General features: G+C 41.8%; 1 protein-coding gene across 5 annotated transcripts in view; it reads left to right on the forward strand.

Annotated features, from left to right (window-relative positions):
- Positions 1-25,230, forward strand: part of CFAP46 (cilia and flagella associated protein 46) — a 155,642-nt gene that overhangs the window by 102,350 nt on the left and 28,062 nt on the right. For all 5 annotated transcript variants that reach the window (XM_034776106.1, XM_034776107.1, XM_034776108.1 and 2 more), the window contains 12 exons: positions 967-1,149; positions 1,951-2,086; positions 5,350-5,538; positions 7,450-7,638; positions 9,396-9,530; positions 10,565-10,744; positions 11,697-11,867; positions 12,379-12,476; positions 13,809-13,888; positions 14,588-14,769; positions 23,433-23,554; positions 24,000-24,082. In XM_034776106.1, coding sequence (XP_034631997.1) covers positions 967-1,149; positions 1,951-2,086; positions 5,350-5,538; positions 7,450-7,638; positions 9,396-9,530; positions 10,565-10,744; positions 11,697-11,867; positions 12,379-12,476; positions 13,809-13,888; positions 14,588-14,769; positions 23,433-23,554; positions 24,000-24,082 — 1,748 coding nt within the window. The remainder of the gene's footprint in view (positions 1-966; positions 1,150-1,950; positions 2,087-5,349; positions 5,539-7,449; positions 7,639-9,395; positions 9,531-10,564; positions 10,745-11,696; positions 11,868-12,378; positions 12,477-13,808; positions 13,889-14,587; positions 14,770-23,432; positions 23,555-23,999; positions 24,083-25,230) is intronic.

Here is a 25,230-nt window from a genome sequence, read left to right on the forward strand (position 1 = left end):
AGTGCACTAGCAGAGTTTGTCTACCTAAGCTGGGATTCACATCTCCCAGCTCAAATGTAGACATACCCTAAGGATTAATTTGGTGATAGTGAAACCCATATTTATTTTACCCTCTGTTATATATTTTAAATCATGTTACTTATAAGGTGTTATTTGAGATGTTAAAATTTGAATTTGGGTGGGTAGGAAAAGGAGGGATGTCCATAATATTCAGATCAATAACATTTTTTTCCAAAGTCCAGTAGCACTGGAATTATATGGGCAAGATATAATGGACCTATTAACTGAGTCCTTTTCTTACTTGATTTTTTTCAACTAAGAAGATACATACATCTATCAGCAAAGCCATCCCTTGAGTGGGGCGAATCGGGGCGACCGCTCCGGGCCCTGTGCTTTGCAGGCCCTGCTGGCCGGCGCAATTGGCTGGCGCGGTCAGTCCCGGAAGAGACGAATCCATCACTTCCGCCCTGGGCCCCGCGCCCCCCCTAGGGACGGCCCTGTCTATCAGACTAAGGGCTATCTCTTTCCAATTTACTGCTCATATATAGTTGTCTCCTTTTTCTTATAATTACAATTTCACTCCAGTAGCTTTTATTTTAGCTGAATATGGACTTCTTAATTTAGCTATCTTTTAAATGACTGCTTAGACCTAGGTAAATGTATTAAATGAATATGCATCTAATAATTGGCACCATGGCATCACACAGATGATGTTGAACCCTTGTTTCTGAAAGCCATGCTTTGTGTATTCTATTTTAAAACTACATCTAATTGTTAGAGCATATTAAGATTATATAAAGAATTAGAAGGGTTCCTCCTCCAGATCTATTACAGACAGAAAAATAGAAAGGGAGGCAGAAAGAAAAATAATACAGCAGTTTTTGGACACAAATATGAGGTTGATACTTAAGTTGTTTCTCACAATTCTTAACCCCATACTGGCATATATTCTATTATTCTCCATAGGAGAACACTTATTCAAATAAAATATGCCCAAAATTTCATGAAGGTTAAAGCTGAGTCCTCTCAGTTATCAAGTATGCTACAGGAACTATATGATGAATTAATTAAAATTGAGGAGGACTTCCTTCGTTATGGATATAAAGATCACAGTGCTGAGATCCTGCTGGAACGTGCAAATATTCACAGGTAAACTTACAAATTTGCTGGAAATGTTTATTACACCTTAGTTAAAAAAATCTTCCAGTGTCTGATTTAGAGTAAGATTTCAGCTGTCTGGGAAAAAAGTACATGAGGGTTAATAATATCACCTACTTCTATATCCTGATTTTGGATTCACATTGTCATTCTTGATGGCATATATCAACAAGTGTTCTGTAAAATCAAGGATTTACTGTTCCTATGCCTGTAGCAGCTGTTCTCACAAGATTTATGATTATCTGCACTACCTTTGAGGTCAGAATAAAGCACCAAGGATTCTTTCTATTTTAGGGCCATTTGATTGCTGAACCAGCCCTTGTCATAAGTTAAAGTAGCCACAGGATTCCTTTAATTTATGTCTCTTGAACAATTTCCTAGGGGCTCTTGTTATGGCTAGAGATTGCCAGAGCACAGTGTACTCCAACTTCCAGCTTTTCCCAGGACACCCCTATTCAGAGACTGGGAGAATGGGAAGCGTAAAGCCAGCTATGTTAGTCTTATGCCATTGGGGCATACCTTCTGGCAGAAGACTCTCCACCTATCCATTTAGGGCATCTTTAAGTCCTCTTTATGTTGCTGTACAGTGCAGAGGGGACTTAACTTGGTCCAAGAATCAGGCCTTTAAAAAATTAATGCTTAAATATTTACTTTTTGTATTTGAGTCTTAAACAATATACACAAACAATGCAAGTTAGTTCTTCATTGAGCATTTTGAATATTTATAGCATTATAGAAGTAATAATATTTTATACTACTACTCTTGTAAAACTCTGTGTTGCTTTTTTACAGAACAATTGCAACACATACAGAAGATGAAGAAGAAAAACATAGTCGCTATCTAGATGCGTACAAGTTAGCTCAGAGAGCAGTATCTGAAGAAGAAGAAGTGTTTAACAATATCTGGAGCTTGCTTCCAGTTCACGAGGTAAATGGGTAAATACTTTTACTGTATGTAAGATTTGTTCAATTAGGATTATTATTAATTGTATTACAGCAGTTCCTACAATCCCCATCTGAGATGGTGTCCCATTGTGGCAGGCAAGGTACAAGGTGAGAGACAATCTCTGCCCAAAGGAGTTTAGATTCTATATATACAAGACATAAAAAAGACAGAAGGGAAAATGGAGACCCAGAGGGATGAGATGATTTGTCTAAAGTCACACAGGAGGCCATTGGCAGAGCTCGGAATTGAATTTAGGTCTCCATAGTCCCAGTCCAGTGCCCTGTCCACTAAGCACCATTGCCAATCCTGTTTACTGAATCATGTTGTAAATATTTTTACACCAATAGCATTCTTTGTAAAATTTTACAAAAAATTAGATACTAGAATTGCAACTATATTCTTTCTTTTGAAATAAGCTAATTTCCCACTCATTTTTTCAGCATTTAATTCCAATATTTATCCAGATACTAAAGAAATCAATCAAAAACAGAACTACCTGAATTTGACATTATTCTCATAAACATTCACTATAAATCCATCATAAATTTGAAACCCTGCATAATAAAGTACAGCAAACTTGAGGAAGAAAAAGTAAATTAGGAATGCCAACTAATAGAAATTCTAAAAGATAAACTATGGTTTCACTCAAACCTTACAAAAGAAAAAATATGACATTACGATGAAAAATCATCATAACTCAGATTAAAAAAAACTATAAGGAATTTGTATTGACCGTTTTTGATCAGGCTGTAAACCAGTTCACCAGAGTTCAATAAATGATTTGTCAGATAATGAAAATAAAAAAAGTTGGAATGAAAATAAAAAAAATACCTCAGGATAAATTTGTCGCAAAATTTAAAAGACTTCTTTTATTTCATGCTTCATATAATGCAGAAAAGAAAAAATTCCCATATAAAATTGAATTTTCCATTTATCCCAAATATTCTAAATATTATGGGCCAGATTCTCCAGCCCACTCTGCTTCCTTTGTGCCACTTGAGTAGCACAGTCTGAGCAGGGGCTAGCCATAACTACCAGCTAGAAATACATGCTAACGGGCATGGAGCAGGCATAACTAGTTCCTACACCTCCCTCCCTGCAGCCTCCAGTGCAGGCCAGGAATCCCAGCTAGCAGATCTTTGGGGTCTACTTACAGCTGCCAAAAGTTAGAGTGGTCCCCAGGCTGTTGTAACCTTCACTGGGCAGGGGCAAAAAAAAGGGAGCCCAAACTTCCCCCAGTTCCCTCCACTGTAGATTATCTGCCCTCTCCTCACACACCACCATCTAATCTGTGAGGTGAATAATGTGTTTAGTTAGTTCAAAGGAGTTTATTACATTTACCTAGCCCAGTGTTATGGCCTCAGTTTGTTTGAGACTCAGAAGCTTTTTACCAGCAGAGCACATGAAACCAAGTTTTCCTGTTAGATACCATAACTTCCCTTTCATTGTAAAATGAGAAATGTCATTACTTCCCTTTCATTGCAAAACGAGAAGCCAAATTCCATTCTTAGTTTACTTCTGTGCAACTCTAATGAAGGGTCCACACAGAAAGTTAGTGCATGGCACTCTAGTGTGAGGTAGATTGAGTTCCCTTTGTGCCACACACTGACTGTTTGTTTAGACAGCACTTAGTGTTGCACATGTGTAATTGAGAGCAGAATTGTCCCTTAGTACAGAGTAAATATTTAGGCCCTTATCATGCAAATGGATCTATATGAAGGTAAGAATCCTCCTCCCCACTCCCACTTTCCCCCCCAGAAGTCTGACCTACTGAAATCAGTTGTCTTTTGCTGGTACATCTAAAAATGGTACAGATAGCATATTTTTTAAGGATACCTGTTTTCATTTGTCCAAGCTGATTTTAGCCCATAGACAAATTTCTGCTGCTTAGTAGTCTGTCTAAATGATAAATTATGATGGACATCACAGCTAGCTGTTACTTGGCTAAAGCACTTACCTGCCTAAGACAGTACCAAGAAGAATTGTGCTTCCCTGCTGTGGGGGCTTACTCTGCTAAAATTGTCTAGATCGGCTAGAAGTGAAATGGCAAGGAAGGGAAGTAAGCATTATGTTAGGTATTAGAAAATATATATCCCTTTTCTTTTTGAACTAGCATACAGTAAGTTATTAGGTGAGAAATCTACCGTTCTGTATGGTCTGTGATGATATAAAAATAATACCTAGATCTGTCAGAAATATACAGGATAAGGAAAGACCATTATACAGTTACCTAACTAGTCAAAAATGGGTCACTCCCTAATACTATGAATGCACAGTGGGATAAACCCTAGAGTAAGACACAGATAAGAACTAAAGAGCGTTATAAACTTCACCACTTTCTACTCCAAGTGCAAGGTCCATTTCTTTGACCTTACTTTCTCTAACAAATACAAAGCTGCTGAAAGGCGCTCAGATACTACAGCGATAAACAATCTACCCAGAATAGAGTAGGACACATTAAAAAAAACCCAAAGATCTGAGTTGAAAAGGGTTGCATGTGTGTATGTCAGTCCCTTCTACTTGGCCAGTGATACAGCTCTGGATACCCTACTTGTCCAGTTCTCCCACAGGTTTCTCCATGATTTTTCCCTTGTGACTTCTTACATGTGGAAAAACTTTTGTGAGCTGGTCTGAAATGCCACTATCCTCGGACCTCGCCTGAAGATCCACTTCTACTGTGATGCAAATGATTTTGGCAAGGATGTGAAGAATTTCAGAATAGTCTGTATATATTTGTGTATAAAAATAAAGTAGGTTGTATTTTCTGGATGAGGACAGTTGCCACCTGTCAACTTTACTTGTCTATTGTACCCTTATTTCTTTCCCTGCTTTATTATTTTCATTGAAATATCACAGTGTGCTATAGTGTAGCAATCACATTATTGTTTATTTAAAATGTGTGCCTCAAATAATTAAGAGTTCTGAAATTCTAACTTTAATCCAATAAATTAGCAAAAATATTAACACTGCGTATTTAAAGATAGATCGGGCTGGGTGGCGCTTGCCTGTAATCCCAGCTGCTTGGAAGACTGAGGCTGGCGGATTGCTCGGGGGTTCTGGGCTGCGGTACGCTATGCTGATCGGATGTCCGGAGCCACTGACCGCCTGGCCAGCAGGTGGCTGAAGGACTGGCTCCAACAACACGACTGATGTGTTGTGATCAGCGCTCTCTCTGTGAGGGCTGATGGACCGATCGATTAAGGTGATTTAAGGATAGACTTCCACTCAGTTTTCTTATATTTCAGATTAAAAATATTAGTATTCCATTAATGAGACGGCTTGCTAATATGAAGCTAAGTTTTGTGGAAATTAATTTGGATATTCTTCATCTTGTTAATGTGGAAAAAAAGCTGAAAGAACTGAGAGAGGGATCACTTAATCAAGTTGTTGAAGAATTTGTCAGGTTAACACCTGATAGTGCTTCTGTGGAACAGGTAATTTCATATGATCCTTCCTATGATTTAGCTATAAATGCTATATTAAAAAAAAATCCTTGTGCTAAGCTAGAGGGATTGCTTTAGCAGATCTTCCTCTTCTGATTAATAACTGCTAAACAGGAGAAAGGGCTGGCAAACCTTTCATTTGAATACTGGGGCACAGAACATTGAAGTATGGGTTTTCACTAACTTGTTATGTTGTTGGCCATTCTCTGTACCAAAAAGGCTCTTGTCTCTCCAAGGCAAAGACTTGAGGATGATTGTCAGAAGCAAAAGTTGAGTGAAATTGAGCTGTGTCTTCACTGAACTTCATTTTCTCCATTAAATCACACTCTTTTCACCACCCATACACATACTATGACTGCAGCATTGTACTTCATCCTTAAGGCCCTTCATTTTCAGTTTTTACTGAGAAATTCCCAGGTTTTAAAAAAGCGATTTGGTTTTTTTACAGATTTTTCACCTGAATTTTTGACCACTCAACAACATGAAAATACTGATTATTTTAAGAAAATCCAATATATTTCATTAGGTAGTTGTGTTTGTTAATAATAAATTAGTCTTAGTGTAAATGTAAGGGTGTCTGTTAAAGTAAGGCAATGTAATGGAAGATACACATGCATGCACGTGCATATGTGTATATTCTATTGATATACTTCATGAAATAAACCACAATATTTAACAACTTTTACTTTCAGAGCTATTACTTTTTTGTATATGTTGCTTTTTTTCTGTCCTCCCATTCACCAATATTAACCCCAAAATTTACCTTGAAAACCGTGAAGTTAACTTTATGTACCGATTTTCACTCATTTTTCAATATTTATAATAAACCTAAATAGAAAGGGCTTTGCTCATCTTTCAACTAATAGTCCCAATCAATGCTCCTGCTGTAAGCTGTCTGCTATGAATCCTCATAAACATTGTATCACTGGGCACCCAGTATGTCCGGGTATAGTGCTTACTATAGTGAGTTTAGAGGATCAACCCCTAATTAACTCCTGCTCTTTTGGCTAGGTTCTCTGGATGGTGTAAATGGGCATAGCTCCATTTAATTAGGTGGATCTACACTGGTTCACCATAGTTGAGAATCTGGCCCTCTGACACTTTCTACTTTTACTAGTCCACTAGTGTGTGTATAAAGTTAACCTTGCACATTCCACCAACACATGTAGTTATTTTAGAAAAAAAATCCAATGGTTCTCTACATAACAAGAGAAGGATTGTTCTAAGAAACTAATGCCTGGAAGCTGAAGCTAGACATACCAGAAATAAGGTGCAAATTTTTAACAGTGAGGGTAATTCATCATTGAAACAATTTACCAAGAGATGTGGTGGATCCTCTGTCACTTGAAGTCTTTAAATCAGTATTGTATGTCTTTCTAAAAGACAGGCTATAACTCGTCCGGAAAGTATGGGCTTGATGTATGAATCGCTTGGTACAGTTCTACTCCCTGCATTATGCAGGTGAGCTCAGATGATCAAAATTGTCCCTTTTGGCCTTGAAAATTAACGGAGCCCTTGACATGCTTTGGAAAAGCAAATAGTGGAAATTAGTTTCCAATACTGATAATTTTGGAAATTCTCATATTTATAAATTTTAGTATATTGAATTTCAACATTCAAAATAAAACAGATTTATTTTCTGTTTTCATTTTCTATTATTGCTTCAGGGTCCAAAAAAAGGGAGGAATAGAGCTGAAACTATCTTTATTTTTTCAGAGAAAAGAAGATTAAATTACGTTGAAGAATTAATTATTAGGTTTCACATGCAACCCCAAAACCCAATATTTCAAGCTAAAGGGCAATATAAATCTATGAATCATTGATTCATTCATGATGTTTAAGAGAACATTTCTTTTATATATGAAAATGTGACTTGATTTAACATATTTTTGATTTTTCCAGGGATGGATAAACATAGGACGGACTGTGGGTCACACTGCACTGGCTCAGTTAGCAAGTCTACAAAGTCTTCATTCAGGATGTCCTGATATCAAAGCCAAGTACCTGTATCTGACTGGGAAAACTCTGCGTTTACTTGCAGTTAATGTGGACCCCTTAAATTCAGATATTTACTGGAATGAAAATGTTATGGTATGAATTTGGTTCTAAATTAAGATTATTAGCTATATATTCATGGTAAGTGCTTACTAGACTGTTATGTACTATTAATGCTTTTTTTAATTGAAGGATAGATTGTGCAAATTGCTCAGAACCCATAGTAAAAGGAGCCTTGCCTTCCCCAGAGCTCCCAGGTGCACACCTTCACTGTGTTCTACAGCCCCATGTGGCTGGCCACCTCTGCTGTAAGCCCTGCTTCCTCACTCCCTTTGAGATGTGTTCCTAGGGGCTTGTCTAAACAAATTGTTAGTGCATGGCAAGCTGAGGAGTAAATCTGCAACACAGTAGCATGCCACACACTAACTGTCCATGTGAACCCTGCTACTGCACACTAAAAGTTCTAGTGCACTTTGATCTAATCCACTTTTAAATGGGAATAGGTCATTGCACACTAGGGAACTTTTAGCCAGGTCCACATGAACAGTTATTGAACAGAGCATTAGTGCTCTGTAGATTTACATCCCAGCTTGCCATGCACTATCTGTGTAGACAAGCCCTGGGAGGGACTTAGCACTTCCAGAGCACAGAGTGTAAAATTAAGGATGTCTTTTGTATAGGCTGTGCAGTGAGAGGGAGACTTCTGCGCATGTCTGTATGGTCCAGGCAGAATCTGATTCTGAATGAACATATATAAAATACAATGAATGTTATTGATAAGATCAAGTTTACATCTTTTTACAGTATTTTGACCACTGGGAGAAAAGAGTTGAGCCTCTTCAAATCCTAAACAAAAATGTTCATGAGAGCTGAATTGAGCAGAACATTTACCAAAATGTCAAAATAGTGATGTCAGGGACTGGAGGAGAAGGTTTTCTTTAACTCTTTCACCGCTGCTTCCCTACTACATTACTGTGTAGCACAGTGTTGCCTACCCTTGTGATTTTTATCATGCGTCTCATGATATTTGGTGCTTTCCTTAAAGCCCTAGCCGCTGGAATCAAGGGAATATGTGAGAATCTCAGTTTTTATTTAAAAATATAAAAGTAAGGTTCTAGCTCTCATGGTTGTAGAGAGAAACTTGAAAATATATACCCTAATTCTCAAAACCCAGAAGGCAAATATAACCCCCCCACCCCATTTTTTTTTTTTAATATCATTCTATTTAAGACAGTTTCATGTTTTCTGGGAACCTGACTCAGGATTTTTGAATGCTTGAGGACAGAACTACTGTTGGCATTCCACTGACACCAGTGAAGTTACTCCCTCTCCACCATCCACTAGTGTACTCTCATTCCCTCTTGTCGGAGGAGGGTGAGAAGATTCAGAGATGGGCTAGATTCCAGGGATTAGCCAAGGAGACAAACCTTGAATATTAGTTATTTAGTATGAGTCCTTTTAACACTGCACTGTACCTGAGTAAATACCTCATGCTTTGGTGGGCAGTTTATGTCCCACCATTAAAGTTAATAAAGTTGTGGTCTCCTGCTTAAAAATCCATCCCCATGTCTATGTTTCATTCTCCTGTGTCCTGATTAATGTTAGGTACTTAGCAGATTTATCACTATCACATGCTAACCAGAGTTTAATGCCTCATAAACTTGCTAATTCATTTGATATTATAAAGGAATTATTGTGGTGAGATACACCCTCTCTCCGTTTTTAAGGCTGAAACTAGCTTCCTCTTTATCCAGCTGAATTTCACTCCTCCTAACTTTAAGCACAATAACTAATCCACTTACATTTTAGTGAGATAGATATATTAATGAATCCTCTCTGTTACTGGTGGGTAGGAAGAAACTCCATTGAACACCATGAAGCCTCCCACAACCAAAGCAGAATGCAATGAACATGAAATGACAAGTAGCAGTTCTCCAATTAGTAAAAAACAACATCAGGATCAAAGGAAGAAAGCAAATGAATTAAAGGTATTTTACATAGATATTTATATAAATAACTTGATGGCTTCCTTTTTATGCCTGGGGCTGATTAGCCTTATGGGTGATGTGTTTTTAGCAAATGGAATCTGAGGCTGAAAAATGAGTGTTGTAGCAGAATTCACTCTTACAGACAATTAACATTTTAATATGAAGCTTTTAATTAAATATCCAAATATCCCTGACTAGCTGTCATTTGGTTTAATTTGTATTCAGAACTGAGTTGGGAGAGAGTGTCTGGGATTTGCACAATGTACAGTAAATAAACAAGGCAAACTTAAATGTGCCTGTTCTTCTTGTAAGAACTTTGAATTATAGGAAAGGAAAGCCACTTGAGGAGAAGCAGGAATTGAGAGTAAAGAGTTTTTAACTTGCCTAAGTGTGTACAATCCCATATTCTTTACTTTTGGCATATTTTTGGTACATTCTTGTTCTTGAATATTTTGAAGTTTTCTGCTGCAGGTGACTGGATCAAGAAGCTGAAATGGTGTCATTATTGCTGGCAAACAGCTTGAAAATTACACAAGCTAGTCAGAGTAGGAAGTTACTCTCATTCACAAGTGATTAATGAGAAACAACTATAGTGATTATACATATGCAAACAGTGCTGATTGGCTAATAATGACTGGCATTTTGGTATAATGCTAGCTAGTACATATACAATTGTAGATGTTTTATTGTAGACAAAATTTCTCTTTTAAAAGAAAAATATAAACTAGAAGTTTAAGATTAGATGTTTTTTAAAAGAATAGTTTAATCGGTATAGTTCTCCACTAACTGATCATTCAGTCTAGTCTCTTGATTGCACACTATTAACTATCACTGATGTTAATAGATATTAAATGCATTCCTTACAAGGAGACTAAACCCATACCATTTTTCATCAAACTTTAAAAAAATACCATTATACAAGAACAAAACCAGATTTATCTGCCAAGATTGTAGTGATCAAAAATGCATCAATAATGTATTTATGTAATTTAACAAATATTTTAATGTAGAACATTTTTATTTTTATTATTTAGAGAAAACGGATTTTGGCCCAAAGATACCTCTCTCAATCCAGTGAAGTTTTGCTTCAGTGCATGAATGTTGCATTCAGTAACAACATAATTGATATTCTGGCTGCTGCTAGTCTTGAAATCATTGAATGCATTGGACAATTTGATCCAGTTTCAAGTAGCCAGTTTTTGGCCCTTCATCAGGTAACACAACTGCTGCTTAAGTCCCTTTACAATGTAAAAAACGAGCTTTGAGTACCATAAGTAAATTTGTCTATTTGGATAGCATGACAACTGACTACTAACCCACTATGTAAGAGCTAGGTAGTGGTATTATTATTCATAATAATTAAATATACAATATGTTTTCTGATTTTAGTGGTTTTTGTCAGTGTATTATTGACATATGACCATTGTAAAACCTTGATAATTTTCATAGTATGGACTTCAGGTTTTCACTAATAGATGCCACTATTGTATCATTTTACTATGTATAAAATATCATAATAAAATTAAATTAAAACTGTACTGCAATAAAAAGTGCAATTCTGCCCTCTAAAGTGAGTGTAAAAATGGCTGGGTTTCTAGGATTGTGAAAATGATGTCCTGGGTTTCTGCATTCATTGTGTTAAAGCAGATTGGAAAATTTTACATGTATATTTGGTTTGTCAGATTTATATCTACATCAGTACGTCCAACCCTTTGCATTGTTGACCATTTTCCAGCAACTAATTTTCAGGCTTCCTAAAGGTGGTTTAAGCTGTCTTCTTCTAGTTACTTTGCGTTTATAGTTACTAGATACTGAATTGCTGAAATAAATTTCCGCATACCTTTGGAAGTACTCTTCTGACACAATCCCAATGGGCCTGATTTGGAGGCCCAGGCTCCCATAAACTCATTAGAACTCTCCCCAGCTCAGTGCAGGGGGGAGCATTCCAGCAATCAGGACTAATGGAGAGATCAATTTCAGAAAGGAAATTAATAGCTAAGAAATCTTCCAGTCTTCATAATTTATCGCCAAAGCTTTTACACTGTTTTGTAGCTGTAAATAATGGTAATATGTTTGCCATTTCATTTCACCTTTATATGACAAGCTTTTTCAATAACTATTTGTATGAAACATTTGGGAAAATAAACAAATATTAAAATATTACAGAGCTGTTCATCATCTATGATGATGAAGGATATCCTGCTAGCAGCCACTTCTAACACTAGCAGCTCTCAGCTGGCAGCACTATTGCATCTTCAGCATCACTTAAAACAAAATGGGGACATAACCAGTAGTCTTCTCAAAAATGTGGAGCAAAGGCTAACTGCTACCTCAAAGGTAACTTTTTGAACCGTACTATGTATGAGTGGAACAGTGTTGTTCTGGAGCAAAATAATGACCCATAGCAAGTCAAATTTCATATTATTATGTATAATATTTGTACGTATGTATTAGAGGCTATATAGTTCCTTTTACAGAGGAGTATAAATGATCCAGGTGTATATTCCTATGGAAATGCTTGAATTGCTTTTAGAAAATATAAATGTTGAGTTGAAATATTTTGCTATTCCTTTCTACTGATAATATTAATCAGTTTCAACATTTGGTAGTTTTTTAGCGTGATATGCAGTATAGTAGGCAAATAACTCATGTTAATGTTAGCCATGAATTATTGCTTTAACTTCATTTATTGTGCACTACATTATAATATTCTTTTCTAAGTATGCCTTTTGCATATAGCAGTGCCTTCGTTTTTGGAACTATTATAATCAGTCTCTTGATAAAAGCACTGCACATGTTGTTCATAAAAAGATAGGAAAAGTAATGTCAATTTTAAATTATTGTACAGGCATGGGGAAATCTCTGTGTTCTTGCACAACATTTTAACATCGTAAATGAATTGCCACCAAACTTCCATATACTCATTCTCCAGCATTCAAACGACAGGTATAAAACTTTATCATTTTGTTTTGTACAAACTTTATTTTCCTTTGCCAAGTTATTTTGACTTTTACTTCTAATTATGTTGATTTTGTAATCTAGGGTAAGTGAACAAGTTCAGAAAAAATAAGAACTGACCAAAACTCAAACATGAACCTAAAGTCATTTTTAAGTTTCCACAATTCTCTCTCTTTCTGTTCCTCAGGGTAGACAGGAGAGACCCAAAATCTTAAACGTGGTCTACAAAATTATTCTTTACAGCCCCCATGTTTCATTATACATCCCTATAGAGATGGTGGGAAGAGTGACACTTAGTGGTTGAAAGACCAGATATGTATTAGCGAAAGTCTCTTAACAGATGTAGCAGCAAAAGAACCTTCTCCCCAAGCTTTCACACATATACTTGGGTGATGTTTGCTTACAACTCTGCAGGCTGTCTTCTTTACTTTTCTTCTGCTCCCTGAAAGCAGAGATTTTTTTCTCTCCTTCCCCAATCCCATTAGGGCATATGCATACAGCATCTGGGAGAATGCTTTCCAATGCCGATAGACAAGCTTGAGCTATCGTACTAAAAATAGCAATGTGGCCATGGCGGCTTCAATTAGCCACCCAAGTATCATCCCACCCAACCCCCTGGTTACATAATAAGTCAGCTAGCCCAAGTTACTGCCCGTGGCCACACTGCTATTTTTAGCATGCTAACTCAAATAGAGCTAGTGCATCTGTCTACCCATGCTAGGAAGCATCCTTCCAGCTGTTGTGTAGATGTAGCCTGAGAAGGTGGAGGGGGCGGACAAGAAAATTAGTGCAGCAATTCAAAAACCACCAGGATAGTGGGTGGATTTAACAGTGCTCATTGATCTGGCCCCACATCTTAACAATTTTGAGTAAGTGTGGCTCATTGTGCTTTGTCTCATCAATTTTCCTGCTCTGACGAGATCACATGAAGCAAGGTAGGTGCCAGTCAGCCACTTGTATATAGATCTTTGCAGTAGTAGCCAGCCACCCCAACAGCCTACTTGAGGGAGCAGCCCACAAGATAACCACTCCATGGTTCAGTCCATTTTTTTCTGTGTCTATTAGATCCCCTACTGTTTGAGGATTATATCCCTCAAAAGCAATCAGAAGCAGATCTGAACATCTGGCAGTCTCTGATTTACCAGCTCTGGACTTGGTCTGCAAGATTTGGGCACTTGCCCAAGTTCAGGAGTGCTTAATACATCTCAGGGCATGTGAACATGTAACATTAGAGGGCAATAATTACTTATTTGAAAGGCGGAAAGGTCTGAATATGTGAATAGTCAAATATTCCATTCTGTTTTTTATTGCTTTCCATAGATCAATGTTGTATAGTGCAATGATTGATAAGCAAAAACTCAGTAGCGGACAACAGAAAGGAAAACCAGGTCAGCCAATGGGTGAGTGTCTCTGTTTAGAAATAAAGTGATCAAAATGGTGATGTTAGGAGATCCATAGCTCTCACTGTTGCATTCAGTACAAGAAAATCTAATTCATGCAGTCAAGCAATTGATATAATTTTAAGACAGAGTGCTAAGGAGTATAGTCTTACCTTGATACCTGGAAATTTATGTACATAATTCCCATTAATGCCAGTGGAAGTTATATTCATGACAGATGTACTGTTTCTGTGCTTATCACTAGTCTAAATTTACAATAATCTAATTGCGTTGTTTATGAGGGCCAAAAAATGGTCATAGTCAGAAAAATGGTTATTGTAAGCTTTTTATTGTTATACCCTTTTTATAGGTGAGGCATGATTTGTGTGTTTTAAAGTATTATGTGTCATAATAATAAAATGCAAACGCATCTTTAATAGCATGGGGGGGGGAATCGTTTTTCTTGCCGCAACAGGGAATGTGCTTTTAGATACTTGATTCTCTTTCTGCCACTGTGTTTCCAAGTTCAAGATAAACTTATATTACTGTTTTTTAACTCGATATTGACCATACCTAAATAATTGTGCTGTTATTTAATACTATATTTTATCACTTTATATACTGGAATTATTCAAAGTGAAATATAAAAAATATGTGGCTATATAGAAATTATTTTTTTAGAAGGAAAATGTTCTCAGTTACTTTTTTTTCTTTTATTAGTGCGGGCTAAAGTTTATCGTTTTCCCGTGAATCCTGATACAATCTTGATTTTGTTGGAAAAAGTACATCTTTACAAACAGGAAAGGATGAATAATCTCCTCAGACAGGAATTACAAAAGAAATTCCATGTAGAGAAAATTGACTTTCAAAAATGGCAAGAAACTACTCCCAAAATAGATATGGTAATATATTTGATTCAGGATTTTTATTTTTAAAAGAGACATTAAAATATATATGGAAGATAAAACAAAAAGCTGTGCAAAATAGTGCTCATCTATAATTCTTAACATTTATTCTTCTTCGAGTGATTGCTCAGGTGTATTCCACTATAGGTGTGCGTGCTCGCCACGTGCACCGGTGCCGGAAGTTTTCCCCTTAGCAGTATCCGTAGAGGGGGAGCACCGCTGCGACCCCTGGAGTGGCACCGACATATCCCGCCATAAAAGGGGCTGCGTGCTCCCCCCCACCCTCAGTTCCTTCTTGCCGCCAGTGAAGGTAGTCAGAACTTGTTCCAGTTTAGCTTAGCTGCAGCGTTTCTAGCTTAGTGGTATCCAGTTTCACTGATCTCTTCCCTTACTGGACTTTCTTTCGCGAGTTCCTGGTTCGGGGCATGCCCCGTGGCTCAGGCTTCAAGTCGTGCGACTCCTGTCGCAACTCCATGCCCAGAAACGATCCACACAATCTGTCTGGGCAAATCTCACGTTAGTGACAAGTGCAAGATCTGCCACTCCTTCAAGCCGCGGACGAAGAAGGAGCATGAGATCCGACTCCGAGGTCTTTTAATGGAGTTGGCATTGGCCCCGGCACCAGCACGTTGAGCCGACACCACGCCAGGCTCCGCGTCTTCGGCACGTGGCGAAGCGCCTCCGGTGCGCCATTCTGAATCGGCACCAGGTACCGCATCCTCAGTGCGCAGCGAGGCGCTGTCGACGTCCCGGCACCGCTCCCCCGCTAAGAAGCCAGGGAAGTCTCAGTGGCGCCGAGAGAAGGACAGGGGTGAGGCCAGACCCGAGTTGGGCAGCCCGCGATGCCCATCGGGACAGAGATCTCCGACTCAGGATGAGCGGAATAGTCCAGTCCCATCCACGCAAGCCTCGCTGGAGGTACGCATGCCTTTGACGCCAGAGGCAGCTCAGGCCGTGTGTGACATCTTAGCACTTCCAGTGCTGGGAGCGCCACCTCAGTCGGGCCCCCAGTCCCGTGGGAAGCTGCCTTTGGGCGCCCATCAGCCCTCCCCGGAGGTGTCGGGGGTCGAGGCACCGTCCCGGGTTGAGGTGCCGAGCAGAGCCCCGAGACGCATGTCGACTCCGCGTCTGGACTCTTCGACGAGCAGATCCCACTCCTCCGCTCTTGGATGCCGTCGCGGAGGCAACAAGAGACGGCACCGTTCCTCTTCCAGCCGCTCTGAGAGGAACAGGTCTCGACGCTGTCGGCACTGGCGCTCGTACTCAAGCGCCCGCCATCGCAGAGGCCATGCCCGGAGCGCGTCTCGAGAGTCCCTGGCACCGCGGCACAGTGGCCACAGGCGCCACAGGGAGTCCAGAGACAGTTCCTCGGACATCTACCTATCAACATTGTCCCAGACAAAGTCTCGGGGCACAAGCCATCACAATAGAGACTGCTCCAGTCGTTCCCACGGTACCGTGCGCTCTTCCAGGACTTTGGTACCGTCTCTCCCTGGGCCACACCGCGCCTCAAGAACAACCGGTCCTGCCACCCGATGCGCCTCAGTTCCAGGCTGTGCCCTGGCAGGAACAATGGTGCCAGTGGGCACCGTGGCCTCAGGCACCTGCGCAGCCAGGACCTCGCTCCATGGCGGGAGCCTCTCAGGACCGACCCGCATCACCTCCCCAGCACCGGGATCAGGCTGTGGGCGCCGAACCCCCAGCACCGACTCCAGCACCGAACCCAGACGTGGAGCCCACGATGTCATTGGCCGCTGAAGGCACTGCACCGTCCACCTCTTCGGCACAGGGCGATTCAGTTGCGGTACCGCCTCACTCTTCCCAAGAGGACTTTAAAGCACATCAAGAGCTGCTTTGGAGGGTGGCAGCCAACCTCGAGTTCCGGGCCGAGGAGATGGAGGAGCCCTCCGATACTCTCTTCAATGTCCTCGCCTCCTTGGTAGCGGGGCGTGTGGTGCTCCCTTTCCATCAGGGAATCGCCAACATCACCACTGGCCTTTGGCAGACCCCGGCTTCTCTTGGGCCAATTTCCAAGAAGACCGAGAGAAAGTACTTTGTCCCCGCGAGGGGTCTTGAGTACCTTTACACCCACCCAGCTCCAAACGCCCTGGTGGTAGAGTCAGTCCACCACCGCGATCGGAATGGTCAGCCTGCGCCCACGCCAAAGGACAAAGACGCACATAAACTTGATATCTTTGGAAAAAAGGTTTATTCGTCAACGAGTTTCCAGCTCAGAGTGGCCAACCATAAGGCGCTTCTGAGTCGTTACAAGTTTAATCTCGGGGGATCCCTCCCCAAGTTTGAGCCCCTCATTCCTGACAAGGATGCGAAGAAGTTCCGGGCGCTGATTGAGGACGGTGCGACCGCCCCAAAAGCGGCTCTCCAGGTGGCTTCGGATGCAGCAGACACAGCCGCTCGTTCGATGGCTTCCGCAGTCTCCATGCGACGGGCGTCGTGCCTCTCGCTTTCGGGGCTGTCGTCAGAATCCCAGTCCATAATGCAGGACCTGCCGTTTGATAGCAAGGCCCTTTTTGCAGAACAGACAGACACCACTCTGCATGGGATGAAGGACTCCCACACCACCCTGCAGATGCTAGGCCTGTACGTCCCACCTGCCAAGGACAAGCCCAGGCCTCAACCCTCTGCTCTGCAAGGTAGGGGCAGATATGAACCCCCACCTAAGCGGCAGAGGGAACAAAGGCGTCGGTCCCAACACCAATCCCGCTCAGTCCCACGGCCTGGGGCCTCGAAGGCCAAACGGCCGGGAAAATGGCGTTTTTGACTCGTTGAGGGGGGTCACCAGGCCTGTTACCAGTGTATCTCCCACCCAGTTAATAAAGTTACCTTTTCTAAACCATTTATCGGACCTCCGACTGCAGTGGTCCCATATAACGTTGGACCAATGGGTCCACAGCACCATCTAGCAAGGGTACAGCTGCAGTTTGTTTCAACCCCTCCCAACTGTCCCCCAGCCAGGAGGTAGAGCGCCTCCTCTCTCTGGGAGCGGTGGAAAGGGTACCACGGGAATACCAGGGCAGGGGCTTTTACTTCAGGTATTTCCTCATCCCCAAGGCGAATGGTGGGCTTCTGCCCATCCTCAACCTGCGGAATCTCAACCAGTTTCTGGCGTGTGGCAAATTCCACATGGTGTCCCTGATCCATCCCTAAACCAGGGGGATTGGTTTACGGCACTGGACCTCCAGGATGCATACTTTCACATCCACATTTTCGAGGGTCACAGGCGCTTCCTCTGTTTCCTGGTGGGTCAGGACCACTTCCAATTTATGTTCCTCCCCTTTGGCCTTTCTATTGCCCCCAGGGTATTTAGAAAATGTATGGTGGTGGTGGCGGCCCACCTCAGGAGGAAAGGGCTGCAGATCTTCCCCTACTTCAACGACTGGCTGCTCAAGGGCCAGTCTTGCGCTCTGGTGTAGCAGCAGACGTGCTTCCTGCTAGACACCAGCGGGGCTCTAGGCCTACTGGTAAACAAGGAGAAATCCATGTTAATTCCGGTTCAGCGCATAAGCTTTATAGGGGCGCTGTTAGATTCCCGGGTAGCCATGGCCTCCCTCCCACGCGCTCTCATCGCCTCGGTCACGGCCTTTCCGGGAACCACAGCACGGGTGTGCCTCCAAATCCTAGGTCACATGGCAGCTTGCACGTATGTGGTGAGACATGCCAGATTTCAGATGCGGCCCCTTCAGCTCTGGCTGGCCTCCCAGTATTCCCAGGCCAGGGACAGCCTGGACAAGATGGTCACAGTGCCGCCCAAGGTGGTGGCAGACCTCCAATGGTGGTCCCTCCCGAGCAACATGTTTCAGGGTATTCCCTTCCGAGAGCCCCCTCCCTCACTAGATCTAGTTTCAGACACCTCAGACCTGGGCTGGGGAGCCCGTGTGGGGGATTTCAGGACCCAGGGGAACTAACCCTGCACATAAATGTCAGGGAGCTCAGGGCCGTATGCCCGGCGTGCGTGGCGTTTTGCCAGCACATACAAGGGAGGGTGGTCAGAGTCCTCATGGACAACACGACCGCCATGTATTACGTCAACAAACAGGGGGGCACGCGTTCCCGGGCCTTATGCCAGGAAGCCCAGCTCCTGTGGGAGTTCTGTATAGCCCACAATATACTTCTGCGGGCTTCTTACCTGCCCGGCAAGAGCAACATGTTCACGGACCGCCTGAGCAGGCTATTCTCCCAACAGCATGAGTGGTCCCTGCACAAGGAGGTGGCCAGGTGGATCTTCCTACAGTGGGGTGGTCCCCAGGTAGACCTGTTCGCCACCGCCCAGAATCGACAGTGTCCTCGATTCTGCTCCAGACGTGAGAGGGCGACAGGGCGCTATCGGATGCATTCCGGTTCCCATGGTCAGGCCCCTGTTGTACGCCTTCCCGCCCTTCCCCTTAATAGACAGGATCCTACAGAAGGTGAAGTCAGACGGGGCGAGGATTATCCTCATAGCCCCGGATTGGGTCCGTCAGCATTGGTCCGGGTCCCTGCTGCAACTCTTAGTGGCCCCTCCTCGCAGGCTGCCGCTATGCCCGGACCTCCTCTTCCAGGAGGAAGGTCGTCTCCTCCATTCCAATCTAGCCGCGCTCCACTTGACAGCGTGGCTGGTTCATGGTTTAAGGAGGAGGAGGGGAGGTGTTCTGAGGATGTAAGAAGGGTCCTGCTGGAAAGTAGGAAACCCTACACGCGGCGAACCTACCTGGCTAAGTGGTATAGCTTCTCTATGTGGGTGAGGGATAAAGGTTCCTCTCCCTCTTCTGCATCTATCCAGCTTGTCCTCGATTACCTCCTGTCCCTTAGGACCCAAGGCCTGGCGCCCTCGTCCATCAGGATGCACCTGGCGGCCATTTCGGCTTTCCATCCCTCGGTGCAGGGCCTGTCTGTGTTTTCACATCACATGACAGCCTGGTTTCTGAAAGGGTTAGATCGGGCATTCCCTTACATCAGACCCTCGGTCCCACTCTAGGACTTAAACCTGGTACTCTCCTGCCTCACAGGGCCTCCCTTTGAGCCGTTAGCCACGTGTTCGTAGTCCCACCTGTTGTGGAAGGTGGCGTTCTTAGTGGCTATCACCTCAGCCCACTGGGTCTCCGAGCTCAGGGCCCTGACCTCTGAACCTCTGTATACCGTCCTTCATAAGGACAAGGTTCAGCTCCGCCCTCACCCTGCCTTTTTGCCGAAGGTAGTCTCGGCTTTCCACATGAATCAGGATATTTTCCTCCCAATCCTCTGTCCTAAGCCCCATTCCTCTAATGAGGAACGCCGCCTGCACATGTTAGACGTGCACAGAGCGCTGGCCTTTTACTTAGACAGAACCAGGCCATTTAGGAAGTCCCCCCAGCTTTTTATTGCTTCGGCTGAGTGCATGAGGGGGCGACCGATCTCCACCCAGCAGATCTTCCGCTGGATCACTTTGTGCATTCGCACCTGTTACGACCTGGCAGGGATTCCCCCGCCTCCTATTGTGAAGGCCCATTCGACGAGAGCCCAGGCCTCGTCAGCAGCCTATGTGGCTCACGTCCCTATTCAGGGCATCTGTAGAGCTGCTACGTGGCCCTCTGTCCACACTTTTTCATCGCACTATGCAATCGTCTCCTAAGCAAGGGATGATGCCAGGTTTGGTAGGGCGGTGCTCCGCCCGGGTAATCCTTAAATCTTTACACTTAAACTCCTACCCGCCTCCATCAGGGATAGCTTGGAGTCACCTATAGTGGAATACACATGAGCAATCACTCAAAGAAGAAAGGACGGTTACCTGTTCCGTAACTGGCGTTCTTCGAGATGTGTTGCTCAGGTGTATTCCACGTTCCCCCCTCCTTCCCCTTTGTCGGAGTTGTCTGGCAAGAAGGAACTGAGGGTGTGGGGGAGCACGCAGCCCCCTTTATGGTGTGATATATCGGCGCCACTCCAGGAGTCGCAGTGGTGCTCCCCCTCTACAGATACTGCTAAGGGAAAACTTCTGGCACCGGTGCATGTGGCGAGCACGCACACCTATAGTGGAATACACCTGAGCAACATATCTCGAAGAATGCCAGTTACGGAACAGGTAACTGTCCTTTCCAAATGCAACTTCTTATAAGCTCTGTAACTGTTATCTCCTGTGTATGCTCTACTTTGAAACTTACCGTTATTTTCTTTGTTCTAAATAGTAGTTTGTTGTTCTGATGTTGTTGTTATGGAGATTTTTTTCCAACAGCTTTGAACTTCTTTAACAATTTAGACTGATGGAATTTTGATGTAAAATGAGATTCATAATTTTTCCCCAAATGGAATATTGTATATCTTAAGAGCTTGTCATTTATACTTATATATAAAAATTAGAGGGAAAGTTTTGAAAATAAACTATAGGAGTTAGGCACCAAGCTCCCCATTGGTTTTAATTCCCTTAGGCATTCCTGAAAATCATTAGGTCTCTATTAAAACCCAATCCTGTGAAGATTTACATAGTGCTTAACTTTACATTGTCAATGGAACTGCTCACAGTACATAAAGTTAAGCTCTTGCATAAGTAATTGCAGGATTGGGTCCTTAGTATTTATTCACTGTGTTTAGATTGCAAGATCACAGGAAATTGATGTCAACTCAAGAACTCTGGCTTCATTAGATTAGATATGCTTTTACACACAGTAGTTAATTTTCTCACAGGCATACAATATGTGATGTTCAAATGCCAAACTTGTTTCTTAACTTATAGCCTCCTAACAAAAGCACTGAAAAACAACTATTTTTTTTTCATTATTATTTATCTATAGCAGGGGTCAGCAACCTTTCAGAAGTGGTGTGCCAAGTCTTCATTTATTCTCTCTGATTTAAGGTTTTGTGTGCCAGTAATACATTTTAAAGTTTTTAGAAAGTCTCTTTCTATAAGTCTATAATATATAACTAAACTACTGTTGTATGTAAAGTAAATAAGGTTTAAGAAGCTTCATTTAAAATTAAATTAAAATGCAGAGCCCCTTGCACCGGTGGCCAGGACCCGGGCAGTGTGAGTGCCACTGAAAATCAGCTCGCGTGCCGCCTTCGGCACACGTGCCATAGGTTGCCTACCCCTGATCTATAGTTTAATAAAAAAGGTTGATCAAATAATTCTTTGTCTGAACTGGAAATGATTATCAGTGTTTCATGTCCCGTGTACTGCATAATAATGTGAGAAGACTCCGTGCTTGTAAAGCTGAAATGGTGGTTTATTTTAAAGCATCTATTTACAGATTTGCTGCAATTGTAGCTAGCATTCAAGTCATTTGCACACAGACTGACTTCTTGGTGCCTCTTCCAGACTCTTCTTTCCTGCAATCAGCACTTCTCCAAGTTTCATGCAGGTTGCTACAGTCACTACTAGTAAAAGCAGGCCTCTAGTCATTAGGTGATGATACACATGTAACTGGGTGATAAATAACATATCTGAGAAGAGAACCCTTGCTTTTTAAAAACTTTAAATGCTTATTTTTGCTTTAAAACAAATCTTTGAACGCTGCCAATTATCAGGAAGGAATTTTAAAACTAAAAGGAGAACTTTATCTTTTCTATCCCAGTGTCACTCAGCAAAAAACCCTGATTAAAGCTGGTAGGCAAAATATTGATGATTTTGTTTGTAGCCATAACCAGCCTTAGTTGTTACGGAGATGTATGTGATAGTTATTTTGGTTCCCTCTCCTCTCCCTTCCTTTTGACCAATAGGGAATTGCAATAGTGTGATAACATAAGTTAGAATGAACAAGACCAGAGTTTTAAAACACTGGCCTCCATGTGTGCATATGAACTGTATGTATTCAGATACCTATAATGACACTTAAAAGGCTAACACCTGCCTGTTCAGTTAATAAATGCTGTCACTTGCCTGCAAACGATAGAATTTACTTCACAGAACCCATCTGCTGCATGTGGATACGATAGCATTTATCAGCTGTACATTCAGACATTTAGTACTTCACAACTGCATGTGTAAGTATTCGCGCGCACACACAGTTACACCCACACAAATGGAGACTGTGGTGAGATAGCTATAAAAAATGGACCTTTCAATGTAAAATTAAATTTGTATGTGTTTTTAACTTTTCCTTTCTATGCTATTCAGTTATTTCCCTCTTCCTTTTATTTCTAATCTACTCTCTGTCAATTTCTTCTTTCACCTCCTTTCATCTTTGCCTGTCAGTTTTCTTCCCATCTGTTTTCTTCAACTTGTTTGAGTCCCTCATCAGTCTCTCTCCCTCTGGGGCCATACCTTTTCTCTACCACTCCCATCTACTATTCCTTGATTTGTGCCATCACTTTACTTCTCTCTTTTCCTGGTCTTCTCTCTTCTTCCTCCTCCTCCTCCTCCCCCTCCCAGCTAGCTTCTTTACAGCAATCACCTGTTTTCAGTATAAAGTATTTGTGGCTAAAATATCCCATTTTATATCCCCACGCATTATTGCACTGATTCTTGCATTAGAGAAGGGATTGTCAACAAAATGCTGACATTAATAAAGCGTTCAGAGAGAACAATTTTGAAACAAAATTAATTCAGTGATTTAAGGAAAATTGTTTATTTTAATTTTATAATGCTTCAATTATAATTATTCAATTTAGCCCTGATTAACCTATTGTACTTCCCATCTTTGTTGTCATTGAACTTTGTAAGCATTCTAATGATTTTTTTATTTATATGATAGAATCTAACAGAAAACATAAATGAAAATGAGAAAAATGTTACATCAGATTTCTCTGATATTTTAAAAGCCATGGAAGAATATCTGAAACCAGTTTTGCCAGTATTTGATTTTACTGATTTTAGGTAAGATTTTTACAAATGTTTTTTCATCTCCTTTCCTAAATCATATTAAAATTAACATTAAAAATATTTATGAAGTTAGTTCCTGATCCTGCAAAAACGTACACACATGCTTAGTTTTAAGCAGGAATAGACCCAGGAAAGGAACTACTTATGTTCTTAAAGGTAATATATGTAAGTCTTTGCAGAATCAGGTCTTAAATAGGACTAATGGCCATCACTGTTAAATGTTATTGTATAACAAAAGTTATATAGTGTTAAAATCAGTGTTGAAACATAATCATTAAACTATTTAAGGCTTGCATTTACCAAGGAACCTAAGGGATTAGGCCCTCCAACATTCACTAAATTTCAATGAGATTTAGACACTTATTTCCTTTACAATGCTTTGAAAATCCAAGTTTGCCATGATATATGTAGTATTTTGAGACATAATTCTTATTTTCAGATCGCAGAGTCCATCAGTTTCAACAGCAGAATCAGGAAAAACAAAAGCCAAAGATAAGGAGATGAAACATACAGGATTACAAGGTATGTCATATCTAGAAAATAATATGTAGGGACAGATTTTGAAATACTGACATGCACACCCTGCCCCCCCTCTATCCTCCCTCACACACACACATACACCCCACCCCGGCAACAGTTTGTAAGTACAAATAGTTGTAAGTGCAATTTAGGACATTTACTCTACATGTCCAAGTATTTGATTATGCCTGCAAAATAGCTGCTTAGATTATCTACCATCTTCAAAGCTGCACAAGCCCATAGTAAGCCAATCTGTTTGGGAGAAAAGATGACCCATTGCAGAAGGTCAAAAAGAGAGAACTTTCCTGGGGTCCATCAGTCTCCTTATTCATCTTCTCCTCCGCTCTTCTAGGCTGTGGGGGTTACTACAGTCCTAGGCTTGGTCTATACTGAAAAGTGACATCAGCATAGGTATTTTGGTCAGGGGTGTGGAAAAAAAAAAAAGAAACACCCCTGACCAACATAGTCCTGCCAAGAAAAACCCCAGTGTGGATGCAGCTATGCCGATGGAATATAATCTTAGCTAAGTAGATGGATGCAGTGTTTACACAATGTTGGAACCTAATTGCCTTCTATGATGAGATAACTGGCTCTGTGGATGAGGGGAAAGCAGTGGATGTGTTATTCCTTGACTTTAGCAACGCTTTTGATACGGTCTCCCACAGTATTCTTGCCGCCAAGTTAAAGAAGTATGGGCTGGATGAATGGACTGTAAGGTGGATAGAAAGCTGGCTAGATCGTCGGGCTCAACGGGTAGTGATCAATGGCTCCATGTCTAGTTGGCAGCCGGTTTCAAGCGGAGTGCCCCAAGGGTCGGTCCTGGGGCCGGTTTTGTTTAATATCTTTATTAATGATCTGGAGGATGGTGTGGACTGCACTCTCAGCAAGTTTGCAGATGACACTAAACTAGGAGGCGTGGTAGATACACTAGAGGGTAGGGATCAGATACAGAGGGACCTAGACAAATTAGAGGATTGGGCCGAAAAAAACCTGATGAGGTTCAACAAGGACAAGTGCAGAGTCCTGCACTTAGGACGGAAGAATCCCATGCACTGCTACAGACTAGGGACCGAATGGCTAGGTAGCAGTTCTGCAGAAAAGGACCTCGGGGTCACAGTGGACGAGAAGCTGGATATGAGTCAACAGTGTGC

The sequence above is a fragment of the Trachemys scripta genome, chromosome 7 (assembly GCF_013100865.1).
Source record: "Trachemys scripta elegans isolate TJP31775 chromosome 7, CAS_Tse_1.0, whole genome shotgun sequence".
Classification (NCBI taxonomy): Eukaryota; Metazoa; Chordata; order Testudines; family Emydidae; genus Trachemys; species Trachemys scripta.